General features: G+C 38.4%; 2 protein-coding genes across 2 annotated transcripts in view; one reads left to right on the top strand and one right to left on the bottom strand.

The window, feature by feature from the left end:
• Window positions 1–7,445, top strand: part of LOC108713475 (mucin-2) — a 66,594-nt gene extending 59,149 nt beyond the window's left edge. Inside the window, exons 57-71 of the mRNA XM_041589962.1 lie at window positions 223–406; window positions 785–980; window positions 1,120–1,295; window positions 1,405–1,474; window positions 2,514–2,626; window positions 3,125–3,156; window positions 3,585–3,765; window positions 3,983–4,087; window positions 4,176–4,216; window positions 5,226–5,336; window positions 5,593–5,688; window positions 5,783–5,911; window positions 6,071–6,110; window positions 6,683–6,806; window positions 7,105–7,445. Of these exons, the coding sequence (XP_041445896.1) occupies window positions 223–406; window positions 785–980; window positions 1,120–1,295; window positions 1,405–1,474; window positions 2,514–2,626; window positions 3,125–3,156; window positions 3,585–3,765; window positions 3,983–4,087; window positions 4,176–4,216; window positions 5,226–5,336; window positions 5,593–5,688; window positions 5,783–5,911; window positions 6,071–6,110; window positions 6,683–6,806; window positions 7,105–7,348 (1,842 nt within the window). The 3' untranslated portion in view covers window positions 7,349–7,445. The remainder of the gene's footprint in view (window positions 1–222; window positions 407–784; window positions 981–1,119; window positions 1,296–1,404; window positions 1,475–2,513; window positions 2,627–3,124; window positions 3,157–3,584; window positions 3,766–3,982; window positions 4,088–4,175; window positions 4,217–5,225; window positions 5,337–5,592; window positions 5,689–5,782; window positions 5,912–6,070; window positions 6,111–6,682; window positions 6,807–7,104) is intronic.
• A 3,714-nt stretch (window positions 7,446–11,159) lies between these two features.
• LOC121402881 (intestinal mucin-like protein) lies at window positions 11,160–20,214 on the bottom strand. Its single transcript, XM_041589616.1, has 10 exons — window positions 20,167–20,214; window positions 19,103–19,277; window positions 18,633–18,737; window positions 17,139–17,179; window positions 16,670–16,771; window positions 16,266–16,361; window positions 14,969–15,088; window positions 14,063–14,102; window positions 13,242–13,356; window positions 11,160–11,656 (listed from the first exon to the last, which is right to left on the bottom strand). The coding sequence occupies exons 1-10, from the start codon at window positions 20,212–20,214 to the stop codon at window positions 11,476–11,478; spliced, it is 1,023 nt and encodes a 340-aa protein (XP_041445550.1). The 3' UTR covers window positions 11,160–11,475.
• Window positions 20,215–20,656: the final 442 nt, after the last annotated feature.

Raw genomic sequence — 20,656 nt, 5'->3', positions numbered from 1 at the left:
ACAAGGTAGTTTTTTTAGGTACTTATATTTAACTGTTGAGAGGAAGGAAGACAACAATGTGCATATGGCCTGGTGCTTTATACTGCCGATTTTTACTTATATATTTAATTTAGTTTAACTCCAGTGTAGGTCATAAAACACCCATCATGATCCATTAGTAAACATATGTCAGCATCACATTATGCTAATGTGACCTTATGTAATAATGGCTAATAATTTCAGGTCCTGGTTAATGGGGAAATTGTTGGAGTTCCATATAAAAAATATGGCGTAAAGATTTACACATCTGGTATCAATTATGTGGTGGAAATACCCGAACTGAAGACCAATATCACCTTCAATGGAATGTCATTTTCTGTTAAGCTGCCTCACAATCTCTTTGGAGGCAACACCCAAGGACAATGCGGTGAGTAAGCACGAGTATGTTAATCATATAGGCCAAACAGGCCCGGGTACAGCGTTCAGATTGGCAACAGGGTTCACTGTAAACATTGAGAAATTGTGCTTTTTTAACATTATTTATCTTTCAAGGTTTATTTAGGGTAGGGCTAAAATGGGAGCCATTTGTGGAGTTAAAAATATTTGAGGGAAATTAATAGCCTAATGCAAGAACAAGCTATAATTACATCCCTGTTATTAGCACAAAATAAGATGGGAAACTGCTTGGACGTTCCTGAATGACATGAAATGTGAGAGGAAAATCATATAAACGCTTCCTTATTGGCTGGAAACCCAATGAATACTATTCTGTTATCAGATTCATCATGTCAATTCATTTTTCTAGGTACCTGCACCAACAACAGAGCTGATGACTGCATGATGCGTAATCATACCATCACATCTAATTGTGAGGCCATGGCTGACACATGGATTGTGCATGACCCAAGGAAGCCTGAATGCATTACCAAGCCTCTGCCACCATTAACTACTCCTTCAACTTCCTGCAAACCTTCTGCTCTTTGTGAACTTATCAAGAGCCAGTAAGCAATGGGCTCAAGGACTGGGATTAATTATCTGATAGTTATCTTATATGATAGAAATGTTTTTCATGGTTCTTGTTGGGTCTTGCTAGTCAAAGCATTTAATGTTCTAATTGATATGCATGTGGCTTTCTTAAAGGGCATTCAAGGAGTGTCACAATAAATTGAATCCTGAAGACTTCTACCAGGCTTGCATTTTTGACAGCTGCCATGTGCCCCACTCTAACATTGAATGTACCAGTCTGCAGCAATATGCACTACTCTGCGGAGATCAGGGAATATGTGTGGAGTGGAGAAGCCAAGCTCCAGGCTGTGGTAGGTTGTCTGTTAAATAATAAGCAATTTAGAACAAATTACACATGATATTTTATATTTATAAAGCATTCACCTATGTTAATACATTTGCAATTCCTTCCCATTGTAGCCATTTCCTGCCCAGCCAATAAAGTTTATAAACCATGTGCTTCAGTTGCAACTCAAACCTGCCAAACCACGTAAGTTATCATGATTGCTCTGTTAATGGTATACTATCAATGTAAGTAGGACATATCATTCAACTAGGGACACTAAGGTTTAAATCAATAACATTGGATGAAGGTACAATACTACATTTAAGTAAGGATTAACAGTAGGATTGTCTGTGGACTTCATTTCATGTGCTAGAATAAAAATAAATGGTCACACATTGTAATGCATTGTAGGGTTTTTGCTCCTGCTCTTGCCAGTTGAGGGAACATGTATAAAAACCTAGTGCATCCTACTTGCTTATTTTCAATCTCCCATTTTTATATTGGAAAAAATGTATGAAATTCTACAGCTTTTTTTCCATATTGGATAGTAATTAATATTTTTTATTTACTAAATATCCTAATTTATCTTACCTAGAAATGTATCTCCTGTTAGGGGGCATGCAGGGGTTCATCAATTCCCTCTTAAAGCCAGAGAATGAAATAGGAGAAGTTTACAAATGTAGTGACTAGAAAGTCATCATGAAAAGAAACTAGAAACATGGAACTTATTTACTAATGGAGGACTATGCATTTTATTAATAAACTGCCTGAATCCCTTCTTTTTTCCCCAGCATGCCAGCCAGTTTACCAGATATACTGGGTAGATGTGGGACTGCTTACTATTCTTATTTTACGTGTTGGGCACTAATTTAATAGTTTAATAAGGTGCCCATGTGTGCAGGCAATGACTTTTTAAATATTTCTTTAATCACTGGACAAACTGTCAAAAACAAAAAATCAAAAGGTCTGGGCTAGTGGTGAAGGGTTTGAAACCAGAAACAGGCAAATGTGAAAGTACTAGGGTATTATAAGAAAACGAATATAAACCCATATTCTGCAGTATTATTATTATTATTATTATCATTAACATGTATTTTTAGACCACCAACATATTGAGCAGTGCTGAATCATTGAGCATATTGAAAATATGCCAATGAATATATGCTTCCAACTAAAAGTGAATGCAGGGGTTATTATTATATATTGTATTGTAAAATAAAATCTGTGTGGCATTAACTTTTAGCCCAGAAGAGGATGCATTGATGAAAGAGGACAAGCGCTTAGTAGAAGGATGTTTCTGCCCTCAAGGCACCATGCCGTTCAGCACAGAAAATGATGTCTGCGTTTCAAGCTGCGGTAAGATGGGTTCTTTAAAATAAATAGAAAGCTAGATTTGCAGATACCTTCAATTAGGCCTAACCTTTAATACAATAGCGGATTATCAATCACATTAACATCACATTAAAGCAAATTGTTATTACACATATATATATATTCTGAGTCTATTGGTTAGACTCAGGATCAGACTCCAGACCTCTCCTGACCTAATTTACATAATGGCACAGACCAACTGTATGAATGATTTATAGTTTATAAAACCAAGCGGACAGCAGTATGTTCTGTAACTACAAATGGTGAGTAGCTCAGGGAAGGCCTTAAATACTGCTCTGGACAATTTGTTACTTTATTATATGAGTAAAGACAATTTTAAATTAAAATGTTTAGTGTGCCATCCTGAAGCTAATTTGCTGTTTAGTTTGATGGTAAGTGGCCGTCAAGGGATGGGTGTCTGTTACTACAAGTTAAATCTTAAAACATTAATGACAATGTTGCTTTTATCTTCTGTTATTGCAGGCTGTGTTGGACCAGACAACATACCCCGAAAGGTGCGTATAGATCTACACACCACAAGGTTACACAGTACATATCATAGTGTAACACAGTGATCTCAGATATACAGTAAGGGGTGCAACGTTTCAACCAGGCTCAATTGAATTCAAATGCAATATTATGACCAAATTAGACATGTGCTTAGATGTAAAATGGTCATAGAAAAATGGAATATATTGGTAAATAACATATCTGCCAGTCATCATGTCGATTCGGTCATAAATAAGCCTTTAAAAATATCATCTTACAAGTTCCTCCCAGCAAGTGTGACACTTGAAACTGTTTTTGATTTGCAGTCAAGACACATTATTGAGAACCATAGAGCTGACAAGTATAATTAGGGGTAATCAAGGGTAATTAAGGGTAATCTGTCCTGCAAGTGAATAATAGAAATGTTGAGCTGATGAATGTTTTCCCCCTACAGTATGGAGAAATGTTTCAGTTGGACTGCCAGGACTGTGTCTGTAGAGAGGGTGGAAGTGGTATCTTTTGCCAGACGCACTTCTGCAAGGACACTAAGAATACGAAGACATGTGATCTGGAAGGATTTGTTGCTGTGATCCAGCCGAGCTCTACAGACAAGTGCTGCAATGAAACCATATGCCGTAAGTGCAGTCCTGTATAATTCCATTACAGGCCAGACCATTCTGGTTAGCATTCTCCCTGTCTCTTCTTCTGTTATCTATCATCTCTCTCCATCTCTCCTTAGCACTACATTTATTAAAATAGTCCTCCTTTGTTCATACCTACTTATAAACAGACAGTTCTTGAAGAAAACCTGTAAATGAAGATGTAAATTAATAATGATGTTGTCCTTTGTAGGATGTGATACCAGCCAATGTTCTAATGCATCTCCCAACTGTGGCCTTGGATATGAGATGGTGGGGAGCATTCCTGAGGGACACTGCTGTCCTATATACCAGTGTGGTGAGTTATGGATTTTTTTGGAAGCAGATAAGAGCTTGATGTGTTGCACAGTATTTGGTAATTCACAATCCACCCTCCTCTTTTGCAGTCCGTAAACAAGTCTGTGTGCATGCCAATGCTGAATATCTGGTGAGTATTAAAGTTCAGACAATGTTGTATATGGATGTGGGAATGTCTTCCCTGTAATTTCAAATCATTTCTAAAGGTGTATTTAAAAGCATTTAATTAAAAGGGAATAAGAGGTAGGGAAAGAAAAGTAGAGCACGCTCATGCAAATCATGCATTGTTGTACTCCCGACTTTATCTGCAAAGGTCTGGATTTTGTATGTACTCTAATCTATATTATATAATACACAAAAGCCATGAATATCTTGTAAATTATATCCTTATAAACGGTGAGTTCTGATGTCATCAGTTATAAATGGTGAGTTCTGATGTCATTTGACACATGACTCACCGAAACTTGTGTATTATAATACAGGTATAGGATCCCTTATCCGGAAACCCGATATCCAGAAAGCTCCGAATTACGGAATGTCTGTCTTCCATAGACTCCATTTTATCCAAATAATCCAAATTTTTAAAAATGATTTCCTTTTTCTCTGTAATAATAAAACGGTAGCTTGTACTTGATCCCAACTAAGATATAATTAATCCTTATTGGAAGCAAAACCAGCCTATTGGGTTTATTTAATTTTTAATTTAATTTCTAGTAGATTTAAGGCATGAAGACCCTAATTACGGAAAGATCCGTTATCCGGAAAACCCCAGGTCCCAAGCATTCTGGATAACAGGTCCCATACCTGTAAATAAAGTACCCCCAGTCGCAAAATATGAGGATATTAGAAGTCACCTCGGAGTTCCATGACCTGTATAAAAACACTCTGACTTCGGCCTCGTGTTTTTATATGGTCATGAAACTCCTCGGTAACTTATAATATTTTATATTTTACAAGAGGGGGTACTTTATTCCCTATATATTACATTATAGACCATCTCATAGGAGCAATGCGCCCTTTGGTTTTAGTTTTTCTTTAAAGGTGTCCTTTATTCATCAGTTTCGTACTTGCTCAGTGAGATTTTTGGGAATATTTAAATTATAGTCATGAAATGTTAAAATGACTGTTTTTCTTCCCAGCCTGGATCTCCTGTTTATTCAGACAAGTGCCAGACATGCGTGTGTGGGAACAGCAGTACAGGACTGGAAATACAATGTCAGCGCGTTGCCTGCAACGTACAGTGCCCACCTGTAAGTACCACATTTTTCTTCTTTTTTTTTCAGATTTAATGTTACATTGTCTATCACTTATTTCATATGTATGTGACTGTATGTATCCTTACATTAGCAAATGTATAGTTGTGTCAGTATATATGTTCTGAAGTCTATTAATTCTATAAAAGCAATAGCCACACCCATAAATAGGCAATAAAGGACAGTCTTGCCTTGATGTAATCTGTGTGAAGATTTGAGGTAAATGATTCATTATCTGTGCCGCACAATATAGGGCTTTACACTGAAGGAGAGCAAACAAGACTGCTGTGGAGTGTGTGAACAGACCCACTGTGTCTTGAACTATGATGGAGTCTACCAACTTCTGAATGTAAGTGGGCAGCACTGTATGTTTAAAGGGTCCATTAAAAAAACGGAATATTTGGGGGGGGGTTCGGTATCTTAATGTTTCTCTTATGTTCTAGCCTGGGGACACCGTGCCGGCCCGGAATGATAACTGCACAGTGTACAGCTGCACAATGATTAGGAAGCAGTTTATCAGCTCTGTCTCACAGATCTCTTGCCCTCCATTTTACCAGGACGACTGTGAACCGGTGAGTGATCAGTAAGGCCATCTCAGCAGGTCACCTTGAAAATTCAGTCATGTGACCTAAATTTGGGATATTGGCAGTGATGTCTTTAGGGTTGAAAAATGTAATTGTGTGTTTATACAACGGCATAAGCTAATTCCATGTTATCACTCTCATTCACAGGGAACTATTCAGTTCTTACCCAATGGCTGCTGCAAAATATGTAAGGATATTACTCAAATATTAATCCCGTGGCCTAATATATTCACGTTTTCTTTGTTGTAATCCAATATATCAATAGGCTGGACCTGTTGCTAGGAAATCAATTGGTGTATTCAAGCACAGATTTGACTTTTGCTATGTACTGAATAATAAAGAGGGGGATCTTCATTCTGTACCAGTAGTAAATGATGGTGGCAGTGTCGGACTGGCCCACCAGGTACTAGAAAAACTCCCGGGGGCTCAGGTGCCTCCTGCTTCTAAGAATCTATAACAATTTCATGTTCATTCCCTAATTCTTTATGGAAACAAAGGGGCCAAATAGATGGAAAATAGAGTAGATCATGTAAAGATAAGTACTGAGAAAATAAAAAGGTTGAGTGAGAAGTGGAAGAAAATTAGCTTGACGAATGGGCCCATGGGCTAAGGTTTTCTGGTGGGCCCCTGGCATTCCAGTCCGACACTGGATGGTGGCAACATAAATGTATTTATTAAAAAAAACCTCAAACTTCTCTTTCTATTAAATAATGATAATGATAATAATAATAATAATACCCCTACCTCTTATTCTTCCAGGTATTCAGAAGTCCACTTCTTGCAAGCTCCAACCATTCTTTGACTATCTGTTTCATAATAACTGCCGATCTCTCCAGCCTGTCAAAATGTCTCGCTGTGAAGGAACCTGTGATACATTTTCCATGTAAGAGATCCACAGAATATATATTTATGGCTACTAGATGGCATGGATAGACATATAAGTGTTGGGAATGGGAAGGCGGTTGTGTAAACTGATTACTCAACAGGAGTAAATTTGCTCATATCCTGCATAACATGTGATAACCTGGTAGTAAGTACAATTTAGCAGAAAACTTGAATGGAATACTGACCCTTTAATACCTAATTAATATTTGTAATACTATATTGTTTCATTCAATTACTTCATCTCCAGCACAATAAACCATTGATATAATTAATGTAACAATATACATTTCTTCCAGGTACTCAGCCAAAGCGGGGTCCATATCACATAAGTGCACTTGCTGCCAAGAGGTGCTCACCAGCCAGAAGTCAGTAAAACTCCAGTGTAGCGATGGGGATGTTGTTGACCATCAGTACATTGATGTAGAAGAGTGTAACTGTATGAATACCGAATGTGGGCCTGTCCAGTCTCAGGACTCCGAACTTAATGTCCGTTCAAGGAGATCTTTGCGAAAAAGGAGACAGCTTCACGGTGGGGATTAACCAATGCCGCAAGCTTATTTAACCAAAAACATTACTCTTAAACATAACTAAATGTGTTGTTTATTTTCTTCTTTAAAATAAAGCCCTTTTCTCTTAATCATATTTGTGCATTGATTGAATTTCTGATTTTATTTCTTCTCGCTTACTGTGTTAATACAAAAACTAAATAAGCATCAATCCAGTAGTCTTAATACCCAGGGTGCAGAAACTGTCAGATGACCCACTGATAGTAATTCTGTGATACCAGCCGGAAAGGTAAAATAGATATACACACACATATACATTGATCTTATAGTGACATGCTGATGATAAGATCAGCTTAAACAGTATTTTATTTCTAGGCAGACTGTGGGACTAATTGTGTTACGGGAAATCAGTACAAGGTGCTGAAATGAGGCATAGACATCTGGGTATACCCAGTAATTTATCCCAATTTAATCATATTGGGTCCTTGCACTGTAGTGCTATGAGCAATGACTTTGGGTACCGTCTATGCCACAAAATTTTACCAATCCTCAATAATATCTCCAATGCATTGCCTTATAATGGTCTTACAAAATTTTTGGTTAACAGTAGGGATGCACCAAATCCAGGATTCGTTGGGATTTGGCCAAGATTTGGCCTTTTTCATTAGGATTCAGATTCAGCCAGGAATATCTCAAATAATACATATAATATATCTAAAATCCTAAACTGGATCCATTGAATCTTTCCCCCCCATTAGTGAGGCCACCCTGACAGTTAGGAAACCACTGATCTAGGGTGTGACATCAGCTCCATATTCCCAATCAACTTCCATTGTGAAGAACTCCTTGGCAGTACTGATATTTTTATTTTCATAACATAATTATTAACATGCTTCCACTTGTGGCTCTTCCCCAGATTTCTCATTTCCACTCAATAAATCATTTTCAAACCATAAGCATCTAATTTATTATAACTTTTTCTTGTAAATTCATTGGGTATTGGAAATCCACTTGGCCCTGCATTGCAAAGTCTCAGACACAGTTTGCTCGTCTTTTTATATTCTCATTATACAGCATCCCCTCCCGTGTCCTGTAGCCCCAATCCTCTTGTACCTATTTATATACAATAATATACAAATCACCTCCCCAAACATAGATTTGTCTACCTACCTGCTTGTTGTATTATTCATTCTGCTTACTGGTCCTGCAAAATACAGAAATTGATTATTTTTACTGAGTATAAACCACATAACAATCCTTTTCCAATAAACACAAAGCCCATTCTCATCTTCACCCATAATAGTTTGTCAGTTCAGCAACTGCAACAGTCAATGCGTGTATCAATATAGTGATGGCTCCTTTATATGTGCTGTCAATGCTTAGGGGCAGAAATGCTCATACACCTTGAAGTTAAAGGGCCTGGCTTGAAACACAAATATGAGGAGGCAAAACACTGTCACCGTATGTCAGAACACATACACATTGCTCTTTTTGACAATGAAAATTCTTGTGTTGTGTCAGATGAATTCAAAGTAATACATTATGTTCCATACAGTAGAAATTGTCTACCTATCAAATAAATGCCAGTTCTTAACATTACAGGCTAAGTACACAATAAGCTGTTTGAGTTCTCATATCTGAGCCTGGGTCATTTAACTACAATTGAAATGGTGTTATGCACAGTATAACTAAATAAAGACTTTCAATGCATTGCAACTGGCTGTTCACAGTCTCATCTCAAGGTTTGAAGTGTTCCTCCACTAGACCCACCACTACTTCCCTATCACTTCATGTACTCTCCAATCTGAATGCCAAAATAATATAAGGGGAGAGTACAATGTTGCTAACTAGTCTCAGAGCCAAATACATACAATGTCATCTGAGTTGCGTTTAGGTAAAATATAACATTTGGGGGGCATTGTTGGTTATGCTCTTTGGATCAGTCTTGTGGCACCCTACTTACAAATCAATATGTTTTTGCTGCACTCATCAGCCTGTAGTCACAGGAAGCATTGTGGCCTATGCAACTACTAAGACATTGTTTTAAGGAAATTCCATATCAAGTATGATCTCTAGGCTTTAATGGTGCTATCCTTAAAGCACTCAAAGCACTGCTCAAATATACATGCACACAAATGATTATATCAATGTGTAACAACTATGGAGTCCACAGATAATGAAGTACTTGGGTCCACCTGTTGTACAGCTGCTCATTTACCAGGAAAAATTGTATCTGGACAGTAACTGATACAAACCAACCACAAGTAAATCAGACAGAGCAAAAATATTATTGATTACTACCGAGCTGCAAGTATAAGACCTGTTATCCAGAATGCTTGGGACCTGGGGTCTTCTGGATAAGGGGCCTTTCTGTAATTTGAGTCAACATATTTTATGTCTACTAACTAAAAAATAATTGAAACATTAAATAAACCCCATAGGATTGTTGTAATTTGATTTGATGGGAGGAATTTACCTCCTGTAAAGGCGAGTTTGGGAGTTTATTATCCATTGTAAGGGGCCCACTAATGGTCTTGCCCTGTCAAGTGTAAAAATCACATTTGGAAGAGGACCACATGCTCTCTTTCTTGTTACGATCCTCGTTCAGCAGGCCTCCGTAATCCCCAGTACATTACCTGATCATTGGCCACAGGATCAGTCCAATTTGTCCCTACATGGGGGTGGCAAAATTGGGCCCAGATCTGCTCATTTGGCAACTTCATCACAAGTAGATCTGGAAGTGTATAGGTTTGATTTAAGTTGGCCATAGACAGGTAGATTTGGTAACCAAGTGGTGGGCTAAAACAAGCAGATTCACCTTAGGGCCAGTGATTGGATCACATAGAGGGCCCACACAAACCCATTAGACTAATGAAGTCCAGCCTCTCATGTCAGTATCTGACCAAGACCTAATCACCAACAAAGACCTGGGGTCTAGAGCTGTTTACCCCACCCCCTCATTCCTGCAGCTCACACCATAGCCAGCAATATTACTAATAATAAGCAATGCTTCGATGCTTGTTTTAGCAGGAGAAAAAAATTCTCCTTGACGCCAATGCAATTAGCGCAAAAAAAAAAAAAAATCCAACCAATAGTTTCAATGCATTTTGAAAAAAAGAAAAACCCATCGACATGAATGCATTATGCAAATGTACTTCATTACGACAATTTTTCAGCAAAGCAAAATAGGAATGACTCACTCTAAAGTGCTTAATGCTACACCAAATTGTCACAGCCCCACGTGGCTATGAAAGCTGTGCTTAAAGGGGACCCGTCAACCAAAATAAATGATTCAAAATCTTATTGTATCACATCAGTCAAGCAAAATGAACTTTAATTACACTATATAAATTATTTAAATCTTGTTTCCATCAGTCTGGGAATTTATAATTATAGCAAGCAGGCAGGAGCCATTTTGTGGACACTGTTATTAAGACAAGCCTTGTATCATCTCAGAATCTTGTTTGTGCACCAGAATGGGGGACCCGATGTCCATCCCCATGTACTAATTACACAATTAAACGGTGAAGAAAACGGGGGGATTTTTGTGGAGAGCAGTGACATTTAGGAAGTGCTGAATGGAAAGTGAAAGTAATTGTCTGCCCTGCCTCTATGCCTAAGGCATAGAGGAGGGGGAGACAATATTTAATTGACAGCTGAGATTTTTAAATGAGCTTACAACAGCTATGAACGCTTTAATAAAAAATTTAAATTGGATTTCATGTTTAATTTGAAAAGGACTTTTATTATACAGTGTTTTGTATCTGGGTGACAAGTCCCCTTTAAAACAGGGCACTGTTTCTGAAGACAAATCCCCAAAATAAATACATTTGGAAACAATATGATGCAATTTAAGAAAAGAGATTTATTTGAAAGGATACATTTTTTGAATAAGAACCACATATTTTAATGTTTTTAATTTAAACAATAAAGGACATTCCATTTTTCTATTCTACTGATTTGAGCAAGAATTGTTCCACAGGGCCATGTTTTTCATCTCATAGAAAAGTCAGTAGAAAAAGGTAAAAGGGTAAGATTAAAGGACAGTATAATGTACAGGCCAGGAATTTGATCTATATTTTATGGCACTAAAACACATATTTGTGAGTTTATTGCCCAGTAATTCTTGAGTAATTAATTAAACAAAGCCTCTCATAGATCTCAGGGTTGAGTTTTTGGCAGGCCACACACGGTGCCCATACATCCACATTGGTCTATGCCGGTGTACATGTAGCTGATTTGGTTTCCATCCTGGCACAGCAGTGTTGTACTTTTGATACTAGTCTCTGTGTCTCGACAGCAGTTGCACGTGTGAGAGATTTCATTTGCGGCAGATGAGTACCTGGAAGGAGGGGAAATTAGTTACTGGCCTAGAAATAAAATCTAGCAAAGGAGGTTGGGACAATTTAGCCTTGTCTCTTAATCTGGCAAGATTACACCTCTTCAGTCACACCCTGATTCATGTAGCAATAACAAAGAGAAATCAGATGGCACTCACCAAGCAAAATGTGCTGAATTTTTATGATTTATTCAGATCTCTGCACAACGTTTCAGGGGATCAACCCCCTTTCTCAAGTGCTCTTGAGAAAGGGGCACTTGATTCACCCCTAGGTTTATTCACTTTTTGGTAAAATAAACTAATGTAATAGTCGGTTCCTCTCAAGGTAGCACATCTACTAGCAATCCCTAAACTTCTCCATAAATATTGTGAATCAAGTCTGGTGCACCTAATGATGTATGCTCTGGGAACCCTGAATTAATTGACATTAAGGGGGTTATTTATCAAAGTCTGAATTTATCTGCTACAAACTCCGATCAAACCCAGTCGGGTGTTTTACGCTTATTTATTATTACATTTTGCAGAAAATTTGCTTTGCAGGAAAAAAATCAGATTTTCCCAATTTTTTCGAATGTATTATCCGATTTTCACAAATTTTTCTGATTTTTTTTTATCCAAATTTCATGATTTTTACGAATTTTTCACTTGAAAACTCAGAAAACTTCTGGGTATTGCACAAAACCAAGCGCACATCAAAAAATCACTGGGACGTCTCCCATTGACTTGTATGCAACCTTGACAGGTCTGAGATGCCGGATTTTCAGATTCAGACTTTTCCATCCTCACGGTTTAGTAAATTCCGAAAAATTCGTGATTTCTTTAAATTCCGACTTTATAAAAAAATATCACGCATTTTTCATGATTTTTACTACATGGAGTAAATGAGCCTTAATAGGAAATTGCTTCTAAAACCTTGAAATTGGGGACAATAACTGTTAGATGTTCAGAAGCCCAGACTGAAGGTTTGAGATAACGTTTACTTGCTGTACTTAAAGGAGAAGGAAAGCTACTTAAGCAGTTTATTGCCAATAGATACAGATAGCTACAATAGTACAAGCTATAACACTATATTCATTCTGGAGAATGCTTTACCATATTTGAGTAAACAGCTCTTGAAGTGCTCTCTGTTTGTTTAGGATAGCAACTGCCGTATTGGCTTAATGTGACATCATTTCCTGCCTGAGTCTCTCCCTGCTCACTCATAGCTCTGGGCTTAGATTACAGCAGGGAAGGGAGGAGGGAAGGGGAGAGGAGCAAACTGAGCATGCTCAAGACTGTGCCCTGGAGGTTTAAGCTGAAAACAGGAAGTCTGATACAGAAGCCCATGTGTACACAATATAAAGAAAGAAATGTGGTGTTTCTTTTGACAGAGGGTTTACTGGTGTATTTATATAAACCTTTCTAATAAAGCTTACTTAATTTTAGCCTTTCCTTTTCCTTTAAACACTGAATAGGTTTTAAAAATAGTGTCTTCATAGATCTGTACCTTGTTATAAGCTACGGGGGAGTCCTGGCCACATGTTACACCTCAAAGGGGGTTTGTACATAACCATAAGCATTATTTAAACCCATAAATTGACACTCTTACATTGAATAGGTTTCACATAATCCTTCGCAGCGAGTCATGAGGACCTGTGCTTGGCAGTTCTCAGAAGTCACATTTTGCAGATACGTTTTTAACTTGCATCCATTCTTTTTATTACCTATAGGCGAAAAATTTTATAGTTAAGAGCAAGAAAATAAAAGTCTAAATATGTGATGAAATTAGGGGTGTGTGGTCAATTAATGTCTTCTTACTTAATGGGATAACTTTGCCAATGTAAAACAATAAAAATAGCCTGCTGACTATATTGGCCATGATGGAACCGCCATACAGGTATGGGACCTGTTATCCAGAATGTTTGGAACCTAGCGTTTTCCGGATAACAGATCTTTCTGCAATTTCGATTTTCATACTTTAAGTCTACTAGAAAATCATGTAAACATTGAATACGCCCAATAGGCTTTGCTTTCAATAAGGATTTATTATATCTTGGTTTGTATCAAGTAAAGGATACTCTTTTATTAGCATAAAAAAAAGGAAATCGTTTTTAAAAATGTAGATTATTTGGATAAAATGGAGCCTTTGGGAGACAACTATTCCATAATTCAGAGCTTTCTGGATAACGGGTTTCCTGATAACAGATTCCATACCTGATAGTTAAGCTATTTTGAGCACTGGACCGTCGTGTGATTCATACATGTCGCCTCTCATTTATTAACTATATACCATTTTCTTAAAATCAGTTGAAAACAAGGTAATGAGAGAAGTGGAGAGATAAAACAAGAGTAGCACAGGAAACAGAATGGGACCTGGACAAGCATGACTAACCCAAATGGTAATGTAACGGAAAATGAAAGAGTTCTTACATGTTTTACAGCAACCATCGTTTGACAGTTGGATATTTTCCTGTGAAATCAATAGACACAGCTTGTTAAATATGAATAATAACATGGTAGGGTTTGATGGAACAGCTTAGCTAAACTCATAAGTAGTGATGGGCGAATTTGTCCCGTTTCCCTTCACCACGGATTTCGTGAAATTCCCAAAATATTTGCAAAACTGGCTAAAAATTCGTGAAACATTGATTTTGACGCAGACGACAATTAAAGTTAATGGGCGTCGGTTAATCATCGCCGGCGTCAACATTTTTTGACACTGGCGAATTTTTGCAGCATCTGGTGCATTGTGCTGAATTTCCCCTGCTGCAAGTAGGATGTAAATGAGTACTAGATGGCTGCAGCCCTTAGTGCACTTGCAGCAGTGGCATTTATAAATGTGTAGACATAGAAGCACATTTATAAAGATTCGAATTTCGAATTCACGTGAGTTTTTTTTAACTCGCATTAATTCAGTTTTACTCAAATTCAAGTGGAGGAAATTTATTAAAAAAAAAATAGAATATTTCAAACTCTGACAATTTTTACCGACCCAAAAACTTGAATCGAATTCGACCAAACTCAATTCGAGTTCTTTCTCCAAAAAAACCTTGAATGTCAGGAAGGCTAGAAACATCTCCAAATTGGTCACTGCACATCTCCCATTGACTTATACAGTAATTTCGACAGGTTTTAGGTGGCAAATAGTCAAATTCGAATTAAAGGGCCAGAGTATGATTAATCTCGAAAATCGAATTCGAATTTTTTTAAAAACTCGACTCAAGTTTGTATAACTCCCTGTCACATGTGACAATTTTGACCATAAACAAATTCGACCCTTAATAAATCTGCCCCCAGTGTAATATTCATAATGAGACGGTGTCTGTTGTTACTTACAGGTCTGCATTCATCTTCATCAAACGGTGGACAGATTATGTCGGATACGCCAATCTCAAACCCCACTCCTGATGAAGGGCAACTGAATGTTGTGCAATCTCTGGTAATTGACTCTCCCGGCTAAAAGGTAACGATTACAGCACATAGTCAGATACACAGGAATATACTATTTTGAGTAATGCTGTGTTGAAGTATATGTAACCCTATTAGCTACAGTATTCCTGAGCTGCCTGAATTTCACCTGTAAGGACTAGGGTATCATGGTGGAACAAGTTGGAACAGCAGCTACTCCTTTATTTGTCACTGTAGAAGGTAAAAAAACACCTTTGACTTTTACTGGCATCCTAATCACTTTTGCTGCTAATACTCTGAGGAAGTGCCGTGGAAATGGGTGCACGAAACGTGTCAGTAGCTGCTACATTCACTGGACCCATGCTGACATGCTTTTGTGTTTAAATAAATAAAAGAAGAATATATTGATCCCGGAAAAACGTGTTAAAGAAGTCAGCTTTTTTGATTCTGTAAAAGGTTCCGTTGCCGGGAATTGGGATGAATGGACACATGATCGTCTGGAACCAATCGGTGAGCTCCACACTAGCGAGGAAATACTTTCACTTCTGCTGCTCACTGATAACAATGGAAGTTCCAACGCCATTACTCTAAACCATTCCCTTGTGTCCATGTGGCTGAGGATACTAATATAAACGGTTGCTTATAAACTCATTGATACTTAGCAATATAATTGTGCCCCAGTTATACATCTTACTCCCTTTTATCCTCTTGTTAACTCACTATCATTACCCAAACATACCTCCCAATATTTTGGAAATAACACGAGGGGCAAAAAAGTTGGCGTGTGTAGCTCGGCAACATTTTTGCCAATGCCCATTTTTGTGACCACACCCCCTAATTACCATGTTCATTTTACAAAATTTGGCATTTTGAACATATTTCTGTGTTTTTTTCCAGTTATTACAGTTTTGCTAATGTAGGCGAGTTGCCCTTTAAGCTGTGAGTCTAACTTTTCCCAAGGGACCTGTTTTCTTATATTGTTACAATTACTTATTTGCTTATCTCAAAATTGTTACAAAATTATCTTATATGCAGATGTGGCTTTTCTGGGCTCTCTACCAAAAGCCAATTAAGTTAGAAACTTTGTTTCTTTTTCTGGCTGTTCAGTGCAGAGAAAAACAGGACTTTCCAGTACAAATGAAGGACTGTGGGTTGAGCTGTCAAAAGAGGGACTGTCCCTCTAAAAACAGGAGAGTTTAGAGGTATGCCTCAATAGGGAACTTACTTTTATTAACAAAGTCGATCCATTGATGTTCAAAACGCACTGGGTCTGAATACACTCTGGGCAGCAGCTGCTTGAATTGTACTGAGGTTCAAATCCCTAAAACAAGCGTTCAAAGAAAAATTGTTGATTTCAGAAATGTGGGAATAGGCGCTTTTTAAAAACAAGTGTAAATTTTTTAAACATATAGGAATGCATTTGGTCGCTGCAATTAATTGCTATGAAATGAAATGACTAAAGGGGCCATTTGGGATACCAAAAAAAAAGGCCCTAGTCCTTGTGGGCCCCCGTAGCCCAGACCCTTTCCAAGCCACAAACTACTGGCTGGTCAGCTTACAATTGGGACAAGGGGGGCGTGGCTATACATGAAATCAGGTTTTATACCATGAGTTAATGATAATACTTACAGTGTCACACTGAGCAGCACACTTCACAGGGTTGCATCTTACTTCTAGTGATGAGGAGAGGCACTCACAAACTGTACAGTTTTCATAGAACTGAGTGTCTGGCTGCAGAATAACGAGACAACATTAAAATGAATACAAGAAATTCAACTTCAGTCGTTATCAATCCATGGGGTTTAAATGAAATAATGAAGATCAACAGAGTTAATAAAGCACAAGTGAATTCATCTTAACATTAAACACGGTCTGGATCAAATTTTCTCCAGTGCTTAAGCTGCCCATACACGGGCTGAATGACAATCAGGCCCCTTTAGACCAAGTTGGCATTTTATCTTCTGTGTACGGGACCTCTTCAAAAATGCTCAGATATCTCCATCATTGGTTTGGTGGCCAAACAATTAGATAAGCTCAATTTTGCCCAGAATGTAGGTGATTACAATGTCAGTTTAGAAGCCAAAGGAAGCCTGCTTACCAAATATTCAGCATTATAATAAACGCAGACATTCTTTGGAACTGCAAGAGACAGAACATGGTATCAGCTATTAGCAATGACAGAAGTAGTTTACTTCTTCTATACTCATTGTTACTATAGGAACCATCTCACCCTACTATACCTGCTATCCCACAGTCACACTCCCTTCCCAGAGACTATTATCCACTGTTACTATAGGCACCATCTCTCCCTACTATACCTGCTATCCCACAGTCACACTCCCTTCCCAAAGACTATTATCCACTGTTACTATAGGCACCATCTCTCCCTACTATACCTGCTATCCCATAGCCGCACTCCCTTCCCAAAGACTATTATCCCACTGTTACTATAGGCACCATCTCTCCCTACTATACCTGCTATCCCACAGTCACAGTCCCTTCCCAGAGACTATTATCCCACTGTTACTATAGGCACCATCTCTCCCTACTGTACCTGCTATCCCACAGTCACACTCCCTTCCCAAAGACTATTATCCACTGTTACTATAGGCACCATCTCTCCCTACTATACCTGCTATCCCATAGCCACACTCCCTTCCCAAAGACTATTATCCCACTGTTACTATAGGCACCATCTCTCCCTACTATACCTGCTATCCCACAGTCACAGTCCCTTCCCAGAGACTATTATCCCACTGTTACTATAGGCACCATCTCTCCCTACTATACCTGCTATCCCACAGTCACAGTCCCTTCCCAGAGTCTATTATCCCACTGTTACTATAGGCACCATCTCTCCCTACTGTACCTGCTATCCCACAGTCACACTCCATTCCCAGAGACTATTATACCACTGCTACTATAGGCACCATCTCTCCCTACTATACCTGCTATCCCACAGCCACAGTCCCTCCCCAAAGACTATTATCCCACTGCTACTATAGGCACCATCTCTCCCTACTATACCTGCTATCCCACAGCCACAGTCCCTCCCCAAAGACTATTATCCCACTGCTACTCTAGACACCATCTCTCCCTACTATACCTGCTATCCCACAGCCACAGTCCCTTCCCAAAGACTATTATCCCACTGCTACTATAGGCACCATCTCTCCCTACTATACCTGCTATCCCACAGTCACACTCCCTTCCCAGAGACTATTATCTGACTGTTACTATAGGCACCATCTCTCCCTACTATACCTGCTATACCACAGTCACACTCCCTTCCCAGAGACTATTATCTGACTGTTACTATAGGCACCATCTCTCCCTACTATACCTGCTATCCTACAGCCACAGTCTCTTCCCAAAGGCTAGTATCCCACTGCTACTATAGGCACCATGTCTCCCTACTATACCTGCTATCCCACAGCCACAGTACCTTCCCAGCAGCTATTATCTCTGATTCTACTACAGCCATCATTTTACCCTATGATACATGCTATCACATAGACAACGTTTCTACCTAGATGAGATGATATTAACACATATATTTGTTTTGGCGTATTTAGAAAAAATTCTAACTTACCACACGTATAAATAGGGCAGCAGTGTCCTTCAGGAAAGGTAGCATTTAGTTGGAAACCAGGATCACAGTTGAGGGGACTGTTAGAGCACAGGCTGGGATTACACCCTAGGGAAGTAAACAGCTAGCGTCAAATGGAAGGTTCTTTGCAGGAATTAATTTGCTCATTAGGAGATGTGGGTCTCATTCATGTAGGGGCACCCAGCACAGTTTAGCAGAAGCCCAATAAAGCAACATTTCATGGTGAATATTTTACTATGTTAAATATCCCTGCAACTATTATAGAGTGTCTGCTAAGACCTTGGTTTCATATGTCTGTCATTTTATTTTGATAGAAAAGGATAGATTGAACTCAAACCTCTGGTGCATCTCTACCAAAATAACTTGTGCTTTCTGTGATACATAGAATTAAAGAGAAATAAAGTAAAGAAAGAAAGAAATACTTTTTGATTTGGAGAATTGCCATGACTTACTGCACTCAGTCTTATTGCAGCACATGTCTTCAGAACTAATGTAAGTCACCGGGTAGAAACCTTCTTCATCGCAGGTGGTTTCCACTAGAGGGCACTCATGCGGAGAGCAAGTGATTTCAAAGTGTCCTTCCCTGCACTCACAGTCCTGGCACTCCAACACAAATCTGTCTCCATACTGTAAGGGAACAAATATGGAGTTAAGTATATAATATATATATATTGGGCATGTCTTTCTAAGTAAATATCTCAACTGATTAAGCTAAAAACAAACAAACAACAGGCTCGTTATCTAGAATGCTCAGCATCTGGAGTTTTCTGGATAAAGGGATCTTTCTGTAATTAAGATCTCCATACTTTAAGTATACTAAAAAAATGAAATAGGATTTGTTATGCTTTTAATCACATATCATTTTATTCAGACCCTGTCCTAGTCATCTCCCAGCCTGCCTGGTTACTTGAGTATGTGGCACCCTAGCAACCAGAATATAATAACAATGTTCAATTTTAAACCGAAGAGCTGCAAAAAAAAAAAAACAGTTAAATATCCATATTTATATGCATTTATGCTGATTTGGGGGCCCTTTAGTGTTTATTTGCCCGTGCTCATCTGCAGTGGATTTTTCATGCTTTCCACTACAGGCATGGGACCTGTTATCCAGAATACTCGGGACCTGGGGTTTTCCAGATAACGGATCTTTCCGTAATTTGGGTCTTCATGCCTTAAGTCTACTAGAAATTAACTTAAACATTAAATAACCCCAATAGGCTGGTTTTGCTTCCAATAAGGATTAATTATATCTTAGTTGGGATCAAGTACAAGCTACTGTTTGATTATTACCGAGAAAAAGGAAATATTTTTAAAAAATTTGGATTATTTGGATAAAATGGAGTCTATGGGAGACAACCATTCCGTATTTCGGAGCTTTCTGGATATCGGGTTTCCGGATAAGGGATCCTATACCTGTACAAGGGAAGTCCAGAATAAATACAGTCCCCCTTCAAGTAAATGGAACTGTTCTGTGTTTTCCTGCTTCGCTAGAGAAATCCGATAAGATCCCACTGACCTGATGCACCTGAGCCCTTATGATTAACAGGGCTGTGGATGTGTACATATTATTTAATGCATACTGCAATACATTTTTATTTCCATGTTCTACTTAAACAGCGCCCACAGTTCCAAAATTATATGAGCTATCGGCTGCTTGTTGGGTACTGCCCAAAAATTAATTTCCTACAAATCATTTTTTATAATTGGTTGAAAGATTTCCTTTGGATGCCCATGCCCCTGCGTCCCTCTTTCTTTAAATGTATGGGGGAGTGTGCTGCACCAGGATATAAGGTACATCAGTATGGAGTACCATAAAAACCTGGGGCACGAGGGTCAAGTTATTATTTTTGTAATAAAAAGTAGAGAATGCACTGATAGCACTAACATAAATGGGTATATGTTGAATGCTGGCCAGATCTAAGATCCATCTGTAGGCTTCTTTATTGGAAAAGTATAATTCTGTACTGTTTAACCCCCTCAAATGTCCTGCACTTTCTCTGGAAAAG

This window comes from Xenopus laevis, chromosome 4L, assembly GCF_017654675.1.
Source record: "Xenopus laevis strain J_2021 chromosome 4L, Xenopus_laevis_v10.1, whole genome shotgun sequence".
NCBI lineage: Eukaryota > Metazoa > Chordata > Amphibia > Anura > Pipidae > Xenopus > Xenopus laevis.
The sequence above is the reverse complement of the archived record's forward strand: the minus strand, read 5'-3'. Positions and strand labels throughout refer to the sequence as shown.